The sequence below is a fragment of the Salvia splendens genome, chromosome 15, assembly GCF_004379255.2.
Source record: "Salvia splendens isolate huo1 chromosome 15, SspV2, whole genome shotgun sequence".
Classification (NCBI taxonomy): domain Eukaryota; kingdom Viridiplantae; phylum Streptophyta; class Magnoliopsida; order Lamiales; family Lamiaceae; genus Salvia; species Salvia splendens.
Genome location: NC_056046.1, coordinates 32,928,378 through 32,947,054, shown reverse-complemented (window position 1 = coordinate 32,947,054; position 18,677 = coordinate 32,928,378). Strand labels below are relative to the sequence as shown.

Genomic DNA, 18,677 nt, shown 5'->3' with positions numbered 1-18,677 from the left:
TTTGGTATTTTTTCGATACGGTAAGTGCGGTATTTCGGTATTTTTGCCAGCCCTAGATAAAATGAGTAGTATATGGAATGTATTTAATTGATCTTGAAATTTATCTGTGATTAATAATATTTTTAAATTAGTATTAAGTTGGCGAACATAAAACTGTGAATAGTAATAGAATATTTAGAGCGGTCAGCCAAGGATGACGAATGAGACTTTCGTTTTGGACCCTACCAAAGTGTATCAAAGAGGCACGACAACCCAGGAGGACGGTATTCCTTACCTTCATATACCTGACACGGATAATACTGAACTTGCAGGTCGCATAGGGCTTGCCCTGATTGGAAAATTCTCACACTCCATCCCAGCCCCCCACTTGATTCGCAAGGCCCTGTCCAACTTCAAACTGAAAGGTACGCTAAATTGGAACTTCATTAATGCTAAGCATATCCTCATTACCTTATCTGAGATTGATGATTAAGTGAAAATATTATGTGGAGCTAGTAACAATAATACCTGGTTTGTTGAGCATCACCCGATGAGAATGTTTAAATGGACCCCTGATTTTGACCTCTATTTTGAGACTCCCATTGCTGCTGTTTGATGAAATTTGCATGCATTACCCATCCATCTGTTTGAGGAATCTATGTTATTTTCCATTGGTAATTTGGTCAGCCTATTCAAATTGATCATAACACTATCACACGTGCACGGTTGTCATATGCACGCATTTGCATTAAAATAGATATCTCAAAGCATGTCCCAGAAAAATACATGCTTCGACTTGGGGGAAAAGATGTGACTTTGCAGGTCAGATGGGATAAGATCCCACACTACTGTTCAGCCTGCAAGCATGTTGGCTACTCATAGGACCATTGCTATGCATTTGGAAAGAAACCGGCACCACCAAAGAAGGACTTCTCCAGACCGATACCCCAACAACAGAATAATATGAGAAGGGATCAGGGGGATCAGCCCCAAGGAGAGAAATTACATGGACAGACAGAGCCAGATTCGGGGTGGAACCATGTGGGTAAGAAAGGCACATATATGAGTACATCTGTGACACAAAAACAATATAAGGGATCTCAGACACCGAGGTATGAGTATAGAGTTGTAGCAAGCCAAAACGACAACACCCCTGGTACTAGCCTTTAGATTCGAGAGCCTCTACTTGTTCCTAACTCAGGCATGCTTGACCAACACCCAGTTGGTAAAGGCAAGAAAAAGAAGAAGAGAAGCCCAGAGAGTAGATCCAGATACAGAGAGAGAAGACGGCTGAGGAGGCTAGAGTAGGTGGAGGGCAGAGCCGTGTCAGAGACAGAGGGCTCGGAGTTTGAGACAGATGATGGGGCAGAGACACGGAGTAGGCCGAGATCTCTCTCACCCACCTTTAGAGGGAGTCGGTTAACTGACCTTGAGGATAACACGGGGCTTGGGGTTCATAGTAACAGGTTTGATATTTTGGAGGATGAGGAGCTTGAGACAGAGTCGTCCATGGCCTTGGTTCTGCATGACGGGACCGCGGATGCTCAGATTATTGATGAGGCTAGAAGGACAAAGGGGGTACGGAATGGAGCTGCCAGAAATGGGAGCTCACCGATGGAGATCACCGGAGATGGGGATCGCCGCCCTATGATTAAAGTACCGATGAAGAAAGCGAGGGTTTCTACCTTGCGTACAACCTGATTTGTTTCCTCATGACAAGCCAGTTCCTAGTGTGGAACGCGCAGGGTGTGGCAAACGCCCGCACTAAGAGACATCTCAGATATCTGATTCGAGAACACAAGATTTTGTTTGCAGCAGTGATTGAACCACAAAGGACACCGCCAGCTTTAGGGAGGAACTTCCAGTGCCTTCGGTTTGCAGCATCCAGTGAAAGTGGTCACATTTGGATTCTTGCCCGTGAGGATTGGACAGTGGAAGTGGTTGATGACTCGAGACAGGCCTTACACGTTAAGGTCTCTGCCGCAGTCTTCCATTTCCCGATCTACATCACCATAGTCTATGGGCGACATGTGAGATAGACGAGACAGGTACTTTGGGAAAAGTTGGGAGACATCTCGCTGGCTGTGGAGGGAAGACCGTGGCTAGTGGGAGGAGACTTCAACATGTTCCTGACTAATGAAGAGAGACAGGGGAGTGATACAGACAGACATAGAGACATGATGGAGTTTGCAGATGCTATTGCAGAGTGCCAGCTGATTGACCCAGGTTTTGATGGACCAATCTTCACGTGGCACAGGGGGAGGCTTTGGGAGAGATTAGACCGCATCCTGATTGGAGAGCATTGGACATCAATTTTTGCAACTACCCGAGTAACACATATGGCGAAATTCAGCTCTGATCATGCACCTCTTTTGGTGAGATGCCAATTTTCTGTCCAAACCGCGAGACCGGCATTCAGATTTCAGAATATGTGAGTGCGGCATGAGACTTTTAGGGGCGAGATTGCCAGAGTCTAGGAGGCAGACACAGGGTATAATGGCATGATGAACCTCCAGCTCAAGCTTATCAGGGTCAATAAGTTCTTAAACATTTGGAACAGAGAGGTATTTGGCAACATTATCCAGAACCTAAAGGATACAGAGCTGGTAGTTCTTGAGGCACAGACCTTATATGATAGTGACCTGATACCAGCACATAGAGCCGAATTCAGTAGAGTTTCTGCAGAGCTCATCGTCACGGCAAGATGGAGGAAGAATTTTGGAGGCAAAAGGCGGCCATTAGATGGGCGGCTGATGGAAAAAGGAACTCCAAATTATTTCATGGATGAGTCAGACAGAAGAGAGTTAAGTCGAGGATGCACACGATCGAGGTTGGGGGACAGGCACTGACGGAAGAGACATAGATCAGGGAGTCGGTGGCAGCCTTCTTTCTGCATCTTCTGACATTGGACTTTGGGGACCTTGCACAGCCCGATTTATCCCTCATCCACACACTGCCGGATTCAGCTAACCAGGAGGCTCTGTGTTCGCTGCCGCAGGAGAAGGAGGTTAGGGATGCAGTTTTTGGGATCAGTGGTGATAGTGTGTCCGGACCGGATGGGCTCACTTCGTTGTTCTTTCAGTCATGCTTGGACATTGTTGGGAGAGATGTGATTGCAGCTGTGGGAGACTTCTTCAGTGGGGCGTTTATGCCCCGAAGTTTCACGGCGACCATGATCGTCCTCATTCGGAAGAAGCCTAACCCGGTCACTAGGGAGATTTTAGACCGATCAGCCTCTGCAATGTACGAACAAGATCATCACAAATATTCTTGCCTCGAGACTTGCACCTCTACTGCCCCTTGTCATTGCACCAAATCAGAGTGGGTTCATCAAGGGCTGCCTGCTTAGCGATAATGCTCTTCTGGTTCAAGAGTTGATACATGACCTGGGGCAGGAGCTCTTGAGTATAGGGAGATCGCCCAATCTGGCTCTCAAGCTGGATATGGCAAAGGCATATGATAGAGTCCAGTGGTCGTTTCTGCTCAAGGTCTTGGAAACGATGGGATTCACACCGACTTGGGTGGATATGATCAGGAGATGCATCTAGTCATGTTGGTTTTCTGTCCTGGTGAACGACGGCCTGGCAGGCTTCTTCCAGTCATCCAGGGGGTTGAGGCAAGGAGACCCCTTATCGTCTTCCCTCTTTGTGTTGGGGGCAGACTACTTATAGAGATGTCTTGACAGATTGATCAAGGGGGATAGAGAGATGGTATACAGATGCCGGAAAAAGGCCCCCGTTATCACTCACATCTCCTATGCAAATGACATCATCATTTTCTCCAGGGCTCATAGAGAGGTGGTGGAGAAGTTGGTTGGATGCCTGGATCACTCATAGCCGTGTCTGGTCAGCTGGTGAATAATGGGAAGGCACACTTCTATTTGGCGAATGAGCACATGGAGTTTGCTGACATTGTGGAGAAGGTTGGAGGATTTCAGAGAGGGGTGATGGCTTTTACATACCTTGGGGTCCCGATTTTCCGAGGGGTGAGGAGGGCAAACCATCTTTTGCCCCTTAGGCAGAGGCTGATGAACAGGATCCACAGCTGGTCACACCGATAGCTTGCTTTTGGGGGTCGTCTGGCTCTGATTAAGAGCACCCTGGCCACCATCCCGCCACACATCTTACAGGTCATGAGCCCTCTGCTTGGATTTCTAGACGAGTTGGAGCAGATATAGGCTAGATACTTTTGGGGCACAGTTGGCGAGAAGAGGAAGCTGCACTAGATTTCTTGGAGACAGATTTGCTGCCTTTTGATGAGGGTCACTGGCGGAGGTCTTCTTTCCAGAGGGCTCCCGCCATGCATATTAGTTTTCTGGTTCCTTGTTTGATTGCTAGGTTTCTTTGGACGGAGAGGAACGGCTGCAAACATGGTGGTCGTCATTTTCATCATTCACATGTTATTTGGTAGGTCACTCATCACCTGCATATGTTTGCTTTGGCCAGCAAGCTTGCCCTGACTCATTGGAGGGGATGCGCGCCGTCGGTTGATTTCATGCCTTTCTCCCCCAGACAGCGTGTCTTGCGGTCGCTCATGGTCCTATGGCATCCCCCTGATGCACCTTGGGTGAAGCTGAACACAGACGGTGCCTTCTCTACATCGATACTGGAGGCAGGGAAGGGAGGATTGGTTCGTGGCTCTGATGGAGGCCTTTTGCGGGCCTTCTGTGCTCCGGTTGCTGCATCATCAAGCTTTGAAGCAGGGCTTTTGGCTCTGATTCGGGGTTTGGAGATGGCTATGGAGCTTTCTACTCACATTTGGATAGAGCTGGACTCTGCGGCTCTGGTTAGTTTGTTGTCATCTAGACATCGTGGCTCCGCAGATTTTAGACATCATATGGCTTTGATCAAGAGCATGACATCTCAGCGGCGGGTTCGCTTCTCACACATCTACAGAGAAGGGAACTGGTGTAGCACCCCGAAAATTTGTGACTTATATTATTTTATTGATGAGGATGTTGATTGGGAAATTCAATTATGAAATTTAATTTCTATGTGATTGAGTTAATTATGCGAAATTAGTTGTTGTGAGTTATGTGAGATAATGTGATTTAATTTCCAATGTGTGAATTAAATTAAGTGGGATCATGCATAATCATTCTAGCCATTTTATTGGAATTTTCGTCCACTCCTATTTATTGGAAATGATATTATCTTTCTTGGATTTAATTAATTGTTTTGGGATATTTTTCCAAATTAAATCCAAGCCAAATTATCCCTATGTTATTCTACATGATTTTCGACCCCTTATTCATTCCTTGAGAATTTTCGAATCCTCCTATTAATTAGGAGAAGGAATTATTTTGTAGATTTAATTGGTATCTTGTTTATTTCCTTCTTCGAATTAAGATCCAATTAAATCTTACCATATCTTGCCAAATCTTTCCTTATCCTATTGGAAAGAATGCTTGGATTCGTTAATGGATACTTTATGGTGTGTCTCTACGTTGATGATCTGTTAATCATGGGTAGTAACACCTAAGTGATTAACTATACGAAAACCATGTTAAAGAGAAACTTTGACATGAAGGATATGGGTCTAGCCGATGTGATTTTTGGAATGAAAAATTCTAATTCAAAGGAATCATCTTGACACGATCTCATTATATTGAGAGAGTACTAAAGAGATTCAATGCCTATGATGGCATCCCGGCTAAGACGCCTATAGAGCTCAATGTTCACTTGAGCAAGAACAAGGGCGAGCCCGCTGCATAAGAAAATTATGCACGGGGCATTGAGTGCATTATACATTTGACTAATTGCACTAGACTTGACATTGCTTGCATTGTGCACAAGTTGAAGAGCATTATGCATTTGACTAATTACATAAGCAATTCAAGCAAGGAGCATTGGAGAGCTCTTGTAAGAGTTTTGAGGTACTTGAAATATACTCAAAATCATGGGCTATAATTCTCGATATACCCCCGATACTTGAAGGGTACTGTGATGTGAACTGGATATCCGGTAACAAAGACTCACTTTGATCAAGTGGATATATCTTTACTATTGGGGGGATACTGTATCGTGGAAATCCACGAAACAGACATGTATAGCCCGATCAACCATGAAATCGGAATTCATAGCTTTAGATAAAGCTGCGGAAGAAGCCGAATGGCTTAAAAACTTCCTTGAAGATATTCCATGTTGGTCAAAGCCTGTGCCTCCAGTGTTAATTCACTATGATAGCCAAGCCGCTATTGGGAGGGCAAACAGTGGCTTGTACAATAGTAAGTCTCGACACATTCGTCTACAACATAATACCGTGAGACATTTGATCACAACAGAGGTGATTACAATTGACTACGTGAAGTCAATTGATAACCTAATGGATCCGCTAACCAAAGGGTTAAATCGTGATCATATGAATAAATTGCTAGAGGGAATGGGTATGAAATCCAGAAACTAAAGAATTGTCATAGTGGTAACCCAACCATGATGACTGGAGATCCCAATAACTTGGTTCAATGGGTAAACTAACCTATGAGAGTTCGTGTGAAACACTCATCTACATCTATTCCCTAGAGAGCAACAGAGTGTTGAAAAACTTGCCTAGTGGTGAGGTTAAGTCTATGACTTTTAATGATCCCTAAAAGGATCTCGTTGAGATGAAGTTCTCAAGGAGACAAAGTATGGAAAGATACTTAACGAGGAATCACCTATGTAAGTGTGAAGTGGGGCCGCTTCAAACAACACACTTATGAATCCAAAGTTGTGTCCAAGGCATGAAATGGACACAAAATGTGAGAACGGATGAGGTTGAGGTGTTTAAGTGTTAACATCATTGTCTCGTTGCACTCCGTGGAGGAATAGTTCAAAGCATCGCGCTACTAGTCTGCCTGTGTATCCGATGGTGTTGACTATGGATGGTTCAAAACCAAAAACTACCTATCCTTATGCTTACATACCTCTTGAGGGTTGAGCTTGTGTCTGCATACATATGCATTTGGCAATTTCCATTCTTGTGGGGGATTGTTGGAATCGTGCTTGGTCAAATGATTTTTGACTAATAATAAATGTTACAAGACATTTAATTTTGCGAAATTAAATGCAATAACGTCGATTTACGTTCCGAGTAGATGACCATAGTATATTCATTTTCTCAAATCCGATTCCCGGTGAGTGAGAAATAATATATGAAAGTTGGGCACAATAAAGCTAGATTTGAGCTATGTGAAAAGACTAAGGGATTAATTAACTAGGTGTTAATTATCCCACATCGGGGATGATAAACTTCTTTGATGAAGTATTTAATCAGATGAATATGATAAACTTCTTTGATGAAGTATTTAATCAGATGAATTATCATGTGTAATAATTATCGTGGAATAAGACGGGTGACAGAGCCCACACGCGCGTACACGCGCGAGCCGCGCACCGCGCACCGTGACCCGTGTCCCGTGACCCTGTCCCGTGACACGTGTCCCTGTCCCGTGCCCCGTGCACCGGGCGCCGGGTGCGTGGTGCCTTGTGCCTTGTGCCTTGGACCTTCGACCTTGGATCTTGGCAATTGGTCTTTGGGTGGTCTTTGGGCTGTTCTTTGGAGCTGGTCGTTGAGCGTGGTTCGAGCTCCCACTTGTTCTTTTTAGACCACCCCAAACTCCACGCTATCCCCGACGGGTCCTGGTCCACGTCATGGTCCCGCTGGACCCCGGTGCATGACGGGAGACAAAAGGTTCCCTCTGGACCCCGATGCACAACGGGAGACAAAAGGTCCCCGCTGGACCCCGACGCGTAACGGGAGACAAAAGGTCCCCGATGGACCCCGACGGTCGATGGTGTATCCCGTCGTGTAGCATGTCCAGGTGCGTCGTGTTTCTTCAGCTCCCACTGGTTAGTGCACCAGTCAATAACCCCCGTCGGTTACAGTCAAGCCATCATGGCACACATAATGGTTGTTGACTCCATCAATGCCCCTGCGGGTGGACTTGGCCTATAAATAGGCAGTCACTCCATGCATTGCATATGTTTTTCAACACAGAACACAAGCATGTCATTTGCATAGCTCTCTCCCTCTCTCTGCATTGTCTTCCCGTCGAAGCTCTGCCCTCGCCATCATCTAGTTCGCCGGAGCTTGTTCCTTCTGCGGTGCTGCAACGAACAAGACAAAGCCGTTTTATCTTTGGGAACGACACGCCAAATCGAGAGCACTACCAGGGCGTATCTCGTATTACGGAAAGAAGACTCCTCAACTCGGCTTACATCTTTACGAGCATAATTAAACAAATATTTGCCAATCATATAAAAATCTTGCCATATTAGAGAAACACAAGGCTTTAATAATTTGTGTTTAATCCCACAAGTTCATAAGCATAATTAAAGCCGGATTAATTAATTAAGGATGATAATTGGCTTTGTCTGAGGCGGCGCCTTGGTCGGAGAAACTTTTGGAGATGTTGCGTGAGTATGAGAGGGATGTTGGGTGATTGATTGCATGATATACATGGAGCTTAATCGAGCTCATTGTGTGACTGTTGGAAGAGGTTTTAAATAGAAGAATCTGAGCCGTTCTTTTCATGTTTAGTTAGCTGATAAATACTAGCCGTTGGATTGGATTCGGTTAGGTGTGAAATGTTAGTTGAAGTTGTATACATATACAACACGTGTGTATCTTCTTGTATTCTGTATTCCCATTCAATTGAATAAAAATTTCCCTTTCCAAATACGAGCTCTCAAGATCATCATCTTTCAATTCGCGTTCTCCACAATAACATTTACAATTGGCGCCGTCTGTGGGAACTATTGTAGTTTTCCCCAAAGTTCCAAGATGAGAATCGGAGTGAGGTTTTCAATCGCGATTCTTAAAGATGGCAGCTCGACTTGAAGCTGAGAAATTCACCGGCACCAACAATTTCGGGTTATGGAGAATGAAAATGCGAGCAATGTTGACGCAGCAAGGGCTCGCATCGGCTTTGGAAACGAAGCAGACAGATCCGAAGGAAAAAGGGGTTCTCGATGAGAAGGCTTTATTAAAGCAAGCCGAGATCGAAGCCAAGGCTCACAGCACGATTGTATTGTGCCTCGCCGATAAAGTGTTGCGGGAGGTGGCGAAGGAGACAACGGCTGCGGGCATTCTTGCCAGGTTAGAGGATCTTTATCTCACGAAATCTTTGGCCAACCGGTTGTATATGAAGCGTAGGTTGTATTCGTATAAATTCTTGGAGAATAGAGGGGTGTTAGAACAGCTAGAAGAATTTAATAAATCGGTAGATGATCTGGAAAATATTGATGCAACTATAGGAGATGAGGATAAGGCTATTCTGTTATTAAATGCTCTTCCTAGGTCTTTTGATCAATTGCGTGATGCATTATTGTATGGGAGAGATAAGGCGATTACTTTTGTGGAAGTTCAAACCGCTGTGAGAGCTAAGGAACTTCACAAAGAGGGAATAAGCAGTGAAGCTGGATCATCTATTGCAGAGAGTCTGAACATTAGGAAGCATAAGTTCAAGAAACCCTTCAAGAAGGATCATGATGGTTCGAAATCTTTCCAGAATGGCCAGAAGGAAAGCAGGTCCTGCCATTGGTGCAAGAAACCTGGACATCTCAAGAAAGATTGCTTTGCTTGGAAGAAGAAGCAAGCACAAACTGGTGAGAAGCTGGTTAATGCCACTGATGGTGAAAATGAGATGGATGAAGATCAGATTCTTAATGTGATGGAGGATGGGATTGGTGGTTCTTGGATTATGGATTCAGGCTGTAGCTTCCACATGAGCTCCAATTTGATATGGTTTCAAGAGTTGAGTGAAAGCACTGGGTCAGTTATATTGGGCAACAATCAAGTTTGTCAAGTAAGAGGAATTGGCTCTGTGAAGTTAAAAATGAAGAGTGGCTGTGTGATAACCCTTACTGATGTAAGATATATTCCTCAAGTAAAGAGGAATTTAATATCCCTTGGACTTCTTGAAAGGAAGGGATGTAAATTTGGTTCATCTGATGGAAGGATGACTGTCAGTAAGGGATGAAAGACAATTATGGAGGCTGACAGAAAGGGCAGTTTGTATTACCTGCTAGCCGAAGTGCAGATCTCCACTGATCAGATAAACTCAGTAGTCTCAGATGAGAGGCTATGGCATATGAGGCTTGGTCACCCTGCTCAAGGGAGTTTGAAGGAGTTGGTCAGGAAAGGAGCAGTGCAGACTCAGATTGATAAGCAACAACTCAAGTGTGAAGAGTGTGTGCTGGGAAAATCTAAGAAACAGTCATTTCCAAAGGGAAGACATCTATCTACTCAGCCGCTGGATTATGCTCATAGTGACCTTTGGGGGCCTGCTCAAGTGAACTCTATAGGTGGTGGCAGATACTACGTGACCATTATTGATGATTTCTCACGAAAGATATGGATCTTTATACTAAAGGAAAAATCAGAAGCTTTCAAGAAGTTCTCTACTTGGTGTTCTGAAGTTGAACTTGAGAAAGGCTTGGTACTGAAGTGTCTCCGGACAGATAATGGCTTGGAGTATTTGTTGAAGGAGTTTGATGATTACTGCAAGAATAAGGGCATCAAACGCCACAGAACTGTCCCTATGAACCCACAACAAAATGGTGTGGCAGAACGAGCAAATAGAACAATTGTGGAACGAGTAAGATGCATGCTACTTTCTGCTGGTCTAGAGAGAAAGTTCTGGGCCGAGGCTGCCTCCACAGCTGTTAAACTGCTTAATATGTGCCCAGCATCAAGTATTGAAGGTGACATTCCTGATTACAGATGGCATGGAGCCCTTGGTGATTATTCCAGATTGAGAATTTTTGGCTGCAAAGCCTATGCTCACGTGAGGCAGGGGAAACTGGAAGCAAGAGCAAGGAGATGTATCATGCTGGGTTACCAAAGTGGGGTGAAAGGGTATAGATTATGGTGCACAGAGCCTAGAGAAGCAAGGATTATCATTAGCAGAGATGTAGTATTCTGGGAATCTGAGATGCCATTCTCAAATAAAAGGTCTGAAACTGATCAAAGGATGATGGTTACTGATCTTGAGGTGGAGCCAGTAGAGGCCCCACCTGAGGCTGAGGATGCTGACAAAGACCAAGGATTTGATGTTGGTCCAGAAGAATCAGCAACTGGTTCAGATGTTTTGAAGGATTATCAACTTGCAAGGGACCGAGTTAGAAGGAAGAATGTCAAGATGCCCTCAAGATTTTCTGATTCAAAGATGTTATTCTATGCTCTCTGTGTTGCTGAGGAGGTGGAGTATAGTGAGCCAGCTTCTTACAGAGAGGCAATTCAATCTCCTGAATCTGATAGATGGATGCTAGCTATGGTGGAGGAAATGAATCTCTACTCAAGAATGGCACTTGGATACTTGTAGACAAGGTGGAGGGTAGAAAGATTGTTAGTTGCAAGTGGATTTATAAAAAGAAGCTTGAATCAGTGGCTGATTGTGATCACATCAGATTCAAGGCCCGTTTGGTTGCAAGAGGATTCACACAAGAGGCTGGTGTGGACTTCAACGAGGTGTTTTCTCCAGTTGTAAAACATACCTCTATTAGGATTTTGCTTGCTGTGGTTGCCAAGAAGGACTGGGAAATGGAGCAGTTAGATGTCAAAACCGCCTTCTTGCATGGTGAGCTAGAAGAAACCATATATATGGCTCAGCCTGAGGGTTTTATCAGTACAGGAGATGAGGGAAAAGTTTGCTTGCTTAAGAGAAGCATCTATGGCTTGAAACAAGCAAGTAGACAATGGCACAAGAGATTTGATGATCACATGCTCACTTGTGGCTTCAAGAAATCTCTATATGATGAATGTGTATATATCAAGAGCAAGGATGGAGTACCTGTTGCTTACCTTCTACTCTATGTAGATGATATGTTGCTAGCTGGAGCATGTAAGAAAGAATTACAGCTGGTGAAGGATGACTTGACTGCAGCCTTTGATATGAAGGACTTGGGTCCAGCCAAAAGAATCTTGGGTATGAACATAGTTAGGGATAGAAAGAGGAGGCTAATATGGCTGAATCAACAGGATTATGTTCAGAGGCTCTTGAGGAAGTTCAAGATGGACAATGTCAAGGAAGCTGCAACCCCACTGGCTCAACATTTCAAGCTGTCAGTGCAGCAGATACCAGAGACAGAAGCAGAGGCAATTGAAATGCAGAAGATTCCTTTTGCTAACATAGTTGGGAGCATCATGTATGCTATGATATCAACAAGGCCAGATGTGGCTCATGCTATAAGTGTGATCAGCAGGTATATGACCAACCATGGAAGAGATCACTGGAAGGCACTTAAATGGCTAATGAGGTATCTGAAAGGAGCTGAGGGTATTGGTATATTGTTCAGGGGTGATGATGAGTACAAGGGTGATGTGATAGTTGGTTATTGTGATTCTGATTTTGCGGGAAACATTGACAACAGGAGATCACAAACCGGGTACTTGTTCACTATGTTTGGAGCAGCTATAAGCTGGAAATCGAGTCTTCAAAGTGTAGTTGCATTGTCAACTACAGAGGCTGAATTTATGGCTTTGACAGCAGCCGTGAAAGAAAGCTACTGGTTGAAGGGAATAGCTACTGATTTTGGCTTCAAACAACAAGCTATTTCGATAGGTTGTGACAACAATAGTGCATTGTGTTTGGCAAAGCACAAGGTGTATCATGAGAGGAGTAAACATATCGACGTACGTTTACACTTCATCAGAGAAGGCATAGAGAAGGGTGAAGTAAAGGTGTTTAAGGTGCACACCGATGACAATCCGGCTGATATGTTGACAAAGCCAATAAACCGAGACAAGTTTGAAAAATGCAAGTTCTTGGTGCGTATATGCAGGTTGAAGGAAGGTTGATAACATTCAATCAAGGTGGAGACTGTTGGGAGATTGATTGCATGATATACGTGGAGCTTAATCGAGCTCATTGTGTGACTGTTGGAAGAGGTTTTAAATAGAAGAATCTGAGCCGTTCTTTTCATGTTTAGTTAGCTGATAAATACTAGCCGTTGGATTGGATTCGGTTAGGTGTGAAATGTTAGTTGAAGTTGTATACATATACAACACGTGTGTATCTTCTTGTATTCTGTATTCCCATTCAATTGAATAAAAATTTCCCTTTCCAAATACGAGCTCTCAAGATCATCATCTTTCAATTCGCGTTCTCCACAATAACATTTACAAGGGAGATATTCCGGCCACTGTCTGAGCAACAGGTCAGGTTCGGGCAATTTCTGCAACAAGCCGTCGGACATTTGGCGGCCGTGACTTGGTCCGTTGGTTAGTTCCTCAACTTTGACCTTTTTGTAACTTTTTTATGTTTTTACTTATAGTTCTCACAAAACACCTCAAACCTAAATGCATGAAACATACTCCCTCCGTCACACTCAAGATGTCCACTTTTCATTTTTAGTTTGTCTCACTCAATATGTCCACTTTCTATATATGGAAATAAATCCCTCTTTCCTCTCTCCTAATCAAAATATTCATCTAATTTTTTCTCTCTACTTACTCCATCTAATAACTCCTTCAAAAATCTTGTGTCACTCAAGAATGCGGATATCTTGAGTGGAACGGAGGGATTACACTTTATAACATAAATCACATGCATAACATTTAAAACAAGCTAAATTTAGGTCTTAAAACATGCAAAATTGATGTTTATCCCCATCCCAGATAACTCGAGTTGTGCACACTAAACCCTAAAGTTATCAGCGCTTATTAATTTTGGACCATTAATTTTTGGGATATAAGTGAAGCCATGAAGCTCAAATTACAAATCCCAGTTTTCAAATTTCAAACCTCTAAGAGCATTCATAATGGGAGCTTTAAATCCAGAGCCCATCTGAGAGCCTATCTTCAAATCCTTCTCCCACGACAACTGTCTATTAATCTACAATGAGAGTCCATCTCAGAGCCTATCCCATTCCCACATCAACATTATTTTCTTTTATTTTAATGGCCATGTCTAAATAATTTAAATTAAAATACGTAACAAATTAATTCTCTACTAATATTTTTCTCACACATAATTAATGATGAGGTATTTATAGAGGAAGAAATTTAATAAATTGATTTAAAAAATTAAAAAAAATTGGCCCCGGTACCCCACAATGGGGGCCTATCTTCGGGGCCGATGGAAAGGTGATGGGGGATCGGCTGAGGCGCTGGCTCGGGGGTGAGTGGAGATCGGCTTCCTCTCCACAATGGGAGACAATGGGAGGCGATGGGGTGGCCAATCGAGATCTGCCACCTTTGTGAATGCCCTAAGTCTCATCGCTATCGGCTACCATTGTAAATGCCTAGTCTCCTCACCCCACCCCTGACACTTGGGGAGAGTTATCGTAGAGTTATTTTGCCATTTTGGTACGTTTCATAGTAGTGGAGTCTTTATCTTTTTAGTAAAAGTCATTACATTTCTTCTCACTTACTTTACTCTCTTATTTTTTTCTCTCTTCATCTCTCTACATTTTTCATTTCTTACTTTATTCTTCCTTTACTCAACTCATTTAACATAATTTTTCTTAAATCGTTTGCAAAAAGAAAACGCCTTCACTAGTATGGAAGAGAGTAATTTATTTGTAGAATTGCAACATCGTCTCACATCGTCTCCTCATGTTTTTGTTTTATCAAAATTTTGTTCTCTTTTAAATAGTTTAATCGGTATTAGATTTGTAATCTTGAAAAATATTGATTTTTCGGATAAGTTAAACAAAAATCAACATATAGAAATTATGAAATTGATTATACATTTATCTTTGTTGAGACTATTGACTACTCCATATTATTCAATTAATTTAATATGGCAGGTAGTACTATAATATCCCCCTCCCCCCCTACATACTCCAATTAGTGTCTCATTTTGCCATTTTCGTCCGTCCATTCCACTTACTTTATTTTACTCGCATTTTAATACTCCCTCCGTCTTACAAGTATATGCACGCTTTCCTTTTTAATCCGTCCCACAAGAATATGCATTTGCTAAATTTGAAAACTCTTTTATCTCTAATGAGATGAGATCCATTCTCCTCTAATAATACTATAATTACTTTTTTTCTATTTGTCTCTTACTTTACCAATTGTGCATTAAAACACATGCCCAACCAAAAGTGCATATTCTTGTGGACCGAGAGAGTATAAAACTAATAATACTCCCTTCATCTCATAATAGATGTCACACTTTCCTTTTTAGTTTGCCTCACAAAAGATGTCACACTTTCTTTTTTAGAAAAGTTCCCTCTCACATTAATATAAATATACTATTTTATTTCTCCACCTAAAACACAAAACAACATCTCCTAAAATCCCGTATCATTCCCCAAGTATGACATCTATTATGGGACGGAGGAAGTATATAAAAGTAGGATTCATATTCCACTAACATTTTCCATTCACTTTCTACTATATTTCTTAAAACTCATGCCGGTCAAAATCTACCTTGTATTGGTGGATGGAGGGAGTATTAGATAAAGAGATAGAGGAAGTACTATTTTCTCGGATATATTTCTTTTTTTTGTTCATATATATTTATATTTGTTGTGCTGCAAGATTAATGGAGTAGAAGTGTGAAATTTCACCGCTTTTGTAGAAAATATGAGTAGAAGACATGAAAGTTCTTGTTCATACACGAGTAGAGACAAGTAACAAGTACTCCCCTGTTGTTGGAGATTACAGAATATCATGCAATCAATAAGGGAATCACACCAAATCAGGAGAAGATTGAACGAGATATTTAGACTACAAATTAGGGAGATTTGATTGTGGAAAATCTTACCATGTATAATAATCCCTAGGTCTATATATGATGTACTAATTCATTGTGAATAATATAACACAAATTACCCAATTCTACATGGCATCCGAGCAGGTTAGGCTCAGAAAATTATCATCATAGCCCAGGAACATACCTTTCTCGACCAAATTGGCGAGAACACCAAATCTGCCCAAACCTGAAACCTGGAAAATGGCAGAAGACAAGCCAGAAAAACCCCAAACCGAAATAGCCGAGAAGATTAGATCAAGCAAGAGTGTTACCATAGCCTTCAAGTTGAACGGCTCAAATTATTCACTATGGGCACGATTGATGAAGGTGTCCATTGGCGGCCGAGGAGTCTACCGCCATATTTCCGGAGTACCAGCCCCACCAAAACCAGGCGAAATCGGGTTCACCGATTGGGAGGAAATAGACTTAATAGTCTTTTCCTGGATTATCGATAACATGGAGACTAATCTCATAGCGGACTTCGCGCATCATCAGACAGCAAAATCGCTATGGGATACACTCGCGGTAACATTCGCGAGCTCATCGGATTCGTATCTGATATACGATCTGAGGGACAAAGCAAGCAGGATAGTGCAAGGGGACTCAACGCTGGAGGCATACTGGAGCCGACTACACGGCTTATGGATCGACATCGATCGATGCTCGCATAAAACAGTAAATTGTTGCGATAAGGGAGTAGAGCAATACAGAGAAATCAAATCAGAACTGAGGCTGTTTAAATTCCTCACCGGGCTCAATGAGAAATACGATTGGATCCGACGCGAAATCCTCAAGGAAGAACCCTACCCCTCAGCCGACGTCGCGTACGGATGGGTGAAACGGGAGGCAGCTCGACTTAAAGTCATGTCACCGGCGTCCGATTCAATCTCCGTCGCGGTCGGAAACGAGACATCATCGGGGGGAGTCGGATTCGGATTCGGAGCTCGAGAGTACCGCCCACCACAGCCACAGAATCGGGGTCAGCCACCTCCGTCGCGCTCCGCCGCCAACAGCCGCCGGGGAAACGGCAAACCGGACAAATCCAAGCTCTGGTGTTCGCACTGTGGAATGCATAAACACACAAAGGAGACGTGCTTCCAATTGGTGGGATACCCAGAGTGGTGGGAAGAGGAAAAATCCGGAAAAGCGAAAATCGCGATTGGAACTGAAGGCGGAGGGAGAAATCAGAACGAAGGAGGCCGAGAAACGACTGGGTTCCAGGAGAAAGGACCGGCTAATAGCGGTCTCCCAACCGACGGCGGCAGGCGCGGCGACGGTGTTGGTGGGGCGAAGACGGCAGAAGCCATGGTGGCTTCGCTCAGGTTGGACGGAGGCGGAGAAGCAGGTAAAGGGTTAGGGGTCGGCTGCCCTAACCCTAATAATCCTCATTTTTCAATTAAGCCCAAATATTTTGGATATTCAGAAAAAAGACCCCATTTCCATAAGTGTTATCAAACCAGCCCCCAAGTTACGAATAATTACAGATCCAGCCACCAAATTATTGATAAGTGCAGAACCGACCCTATTATTTGCAGAAATTCATTTGCACCCCTAGAAAATTTATCATATGCTTTTGAGGCCCAGGATTGTGATACTATTAATGATACGGGGTGGATTTTCGACTGTGGGGCTACCGACACGATGTCATACGATAGAAATGATTTTTTAGAAATCCATAAAACCCCTAAGTCGCACATAAAAACAGCGAGTGGGGGAGTAACACCAGTAGAAGGGGCGGGAACCATAGAAATTTTTCCTAATGTTCTTATCCCTAACTGCCTCTATGTGCCTAAATTATCTCAGAAGTTGATGTCAATTAGTCATGTGACGAGGAATTTGAACTGCTCTCTGCTGATGCACCCAAACTTTTGTATGTTACAGGATATCCGGACGGGGAAGATTATTGGACGTGGCACTGAGCGTCGCGGACTATACTTTGTGGATGAGATTGCTCGACGAGATGGTGCGGCGATGCTTGCTCACGGATCCACTAATCAAGATACTTGGCTCTGGCACCGTCGGATGGGCCATACCTCTCCGGGTTATTTAAAATCCTTATTTCCTAAACTTTTTGTTCCCAAAGATTTTTCTTGTGAAGCATGTGTTTTGGCCAAGAGCCATCGAAACTCTTTTAAACCAAATGATACACGTGTTGACACTGTTTTTTCCCTGATTCACTCCGATGTGTGGGGCCCAGCGCCTATAGGAACGGTTTTTGGTTTTAAATACTTTGTGATATTTGTTGATGATTGCAGTAGAACTACTTGGGTGTATTTCATGAAACATAAATCCGAAGTATATGATAAATTCGTCCTATTTTATAAAATGATTCAAACCCAATTTCAGGCTTCTGTAAAAATCTTAAGATCCGATAATGGGGGGGAATTCCTAAACAGTTCTATGACAAATTTTTTCGCTGAAAATGGGTTAGTTCACCAAACTTCCTGTTCCCACACACCAGAACAAAATGGGGTAGCCGAACGGAAAAATAGGATAATTCTTGAAATGACCCGAGCCCTCCTATTCGACTCAAAAGTTCCTCCTTCTTTTTGGCCTGAGGCAGTTGCTACCTCCGTCTACCTTCTAAATCGACTACCCACTAAAACACTATATCGAAAAACACCCCTAGATCACCTTTCTACCTTAACAAAAATTCCCTCAGCCTTATCCTTACCACCTAAAACCTTTGGCTGTTCTGTCTATGTCCATGTTCCCAAACACGAACGCAACAAATTTTCCCCGTGTGCAATTAAGTGCGTTTTTTTGGGGTATGGGATCAACCAGAAGGGCTATAGATGTTATGACCCCAAAACCAAACGAGTGATTACCACCATGAATTGTAACTTTCTTGAAACCGAATTTTTTTACCACCTTGGGACTCAGGGGGAGAGTGAAAGACAGGGGGAGACCCACGAAAATGACTCCCTTCGGTGGTATGTGCCAAGTAACTTTGATTCGGACCCAACAGAACAAGCTGGCACTGTTCCTGAGCCGATCCCGTCTGCTGAGACCA

General features: G+C 43.3%; 1 protein-coding gene across 1 annotated transcript; it reads left to right on the top strand.

The window, feature by feature from the left end:
• The first annotated feature begins 1,488 nt into the window (after positions 1 to 1,488).
• Positions 1,489 to 4,039, top strand: LOC121767055. Its single transcript, XM_042163259.1, has 7 exons — positions 1,489 to 1,656; positions 1,704 to 1,952; positions 2,019 to 2,410; positions 2,540 to 2,678; positions 2,909 to 3,184; positions 3,300 to 3,467; positions 3,773 to 4,039. The coding sequence occupies exons 1-7, from the start codon at positions 1,489 to 1,491 to the stop codon at positions 4,037 to 4,039; spliced, it is 1,659 nt and encodes a 552-aa protein (XP_042019193.1).
• Positions 4,040 to 18,677: the final 14,638 nt, after the last annotated feature.

Bases quoted from the DNA above. Each gene is read 5' to 3' on its own strand.
- LOC121767055 (XM_042163259.1), top strand. From the start codon at position 1,489: ATGGCCTTGGTTCTGCATGACGGGACCGCGGATGCTCAGATTATTGAT. The intron at 2,411-2,539 runs GTGAGTGCGGCA...CATTTGGAACAG, and splicing joins GCATTCAGATTTCAGAATAT to AGAGGTATTTGGCAACATTA. The intron at 3,468-3,772 runs GTCTTGGAAACG...CAGGGCTCATAG, and splicing joins AGTGGTCGTTTCTGCTCAAG to AGAGGTGGTGGAGAAGTTGG.